The sequence below is a fragment of the Calypte anna genome, chromosome Z, assembly GCF_003957555.1.
Source record: "Calypte anna isolate BGI_N300 chromosome Z, bCalAnn1_v1.p, whole genome shotgun sequence".
In the NCBI taxonomy this organism is placed as follows: domain Eukaryota; kingdom Metazoa; phylum Chordata; class Aves; order Apodiformes; family Trochilidae; genus Calypte; species Calypte anna.
The window spans coordinates 31,097,808-31,099,518 of NC_044274.1; the positions used below are offsets into that span (position 1 = coordinate 31,097,808).

The following is a 1,711-nucleotide window of genomic DNA, read 5'->3' on the forward strand; positions in this document are numbered from 1 at the left end:
TGTTACTGAATGAACAACCAAAGCAAATGATTGCTGATAAATAAGTCCTCGAAGCTGAACAAGTGGTTAGTGTTTTCCCCTGTAACTTAAGTGCATGAATGCTTAAACTACATGAATGCTAAAACTACACTTAAACTACACTTAAAACTACACTTTTCACTTTAAATCTGAAAAGCACAGAAACGTACTTGTCTTGAAGTGTCCTCTACTTATAGAAGCTTCCACTGTGTGAGGAAGATTCATTTGGCTCAGAGATACATACGGGAACTTCCATTGGTGGGAAATCTTCCTTTGGCTTCTGGGTGTTGCTGCTGCTGGATTTACTGCGACTGTACTCTGGTATGGCCTGAATGGGCACAGCTCTGGTCACCTGGGATTTAATGAGGCAGCCACAAACAAGGCGAAAGAAAGCCCGACGCATCTCCCTACTGGCCAGAGTGTAGATGATAGGGTTCATTGCAGAATTGATAACAGCAAGAGCAATAAACCAGTGGGCTTTGAACAAAATAGCGCACTCCTTGACTCTACAGGCCACATCAACGAGGAACAGGATGAAGAGTGGTGACCAACAGGCAATGAAGACACTAACAACGATCACAACGGTCCTAAGGAGTGTCATGGAACGCTCTGAGGTATGGTGGGTAGTGACATTACGGCTGCTGGACTTTACCAGGATGTAGATGCGGGCATAAAGAATGACAATGGCAACCAAAATAGCTATGAATATGCTAATACAGAACACAACATACTTCTTAGAGTACAGAGGCAAAATTGTTGAGCAATCTGGTAAGTTATTGATGCAGTTCCAGCCAAGAATGGGTAAGGCACCCAATGCAATTGAAATAAGCCAGCATGTACCAATGAGAAGGAATACTCGATATTTTTTGTTTGCATCATAAGGCCTCATTTTAATCATGGTCAAATGACGCTCAATAGCTATAGCCAATAAGCTCAAAGTGGAGGCTCCCAGGGCAACAAACATACTACCTTCTCTAATGAACCAGACTGTGGGGGACAATCTCAGGGTTTTCTTGCCAGACATAAGAATGTTTACTTTGTAAACAATTCCAGCTAAAAGATCACAGAGGGCTAGATTGGCAATAAAGAAGTACATGCGGTTGTGAAATCTATTGTTTTTCCATATAGCAATCAACACCATCAAGTTTTCCAGAACTATGAAACTACATAGGATCAGAAATGTGATAGTGGGTGGGTCTACTTTATCAGTTGCCTTTTCCTTTAAAATGAGCTTTCCTGTGTAATTATAATGCAGTACGATCAGTGAGTCCATCTCTTCATTTTCTTGAGGGCTGTCAACGGCATCGGGTTGCATGGTAACTTCTGCCATATTTTGTTTGCCAGTGCTGGACTACTTAAATATCATAAGCATTTAGTTCGATAAATTTCCACAAGAGGGAGATCAAGCCACGTTTCTGCAAGCACTCCTTTGGTATCTCCAGCTCCAGCAAGCCTCACATATTAATTTGGGAAGAGTGGCTTGCAAACCAGGCTCTGAAAATAAAAAAAAATGCAATATAAATCTCACTACCCTCCTATGTCACCCATGGTCTGCACAGGTGCTCAAGCCACAACATCCACCTAGAAGCTGAGAGGAATGCTGACTGTGACAGGGTACCAAAGTTTAGCACTGCTGCATGCTTGTCAAGGTAGCTGTGGGTAAGCCACATGTCATGCTCTGCAGATACACAGC

At 42.5% G+C, this 1,711-nt stretch overlaps 1 protein-coding gene across 1 annotated transcript; it reads right to left on the reverse strand.

The window, feature by feature from the left end:
- Positions 1–205: 205 nt before the first annotated feature.
- S1PR3 (sphingosine-1-phosphate receptor 3) lies at positions 206–1,348 on the reverse strand. Its single transcript, XM_008506024.1, has one exon. It carries the CDS (start codon positions 1,346–1,348, stop codon positions 206–208), a length of 1,143 nt encoding a protein of 380 aa, XP_008504246.1.
- Positions 1,349–1,711: the final 363 nt, after the last annotated feature.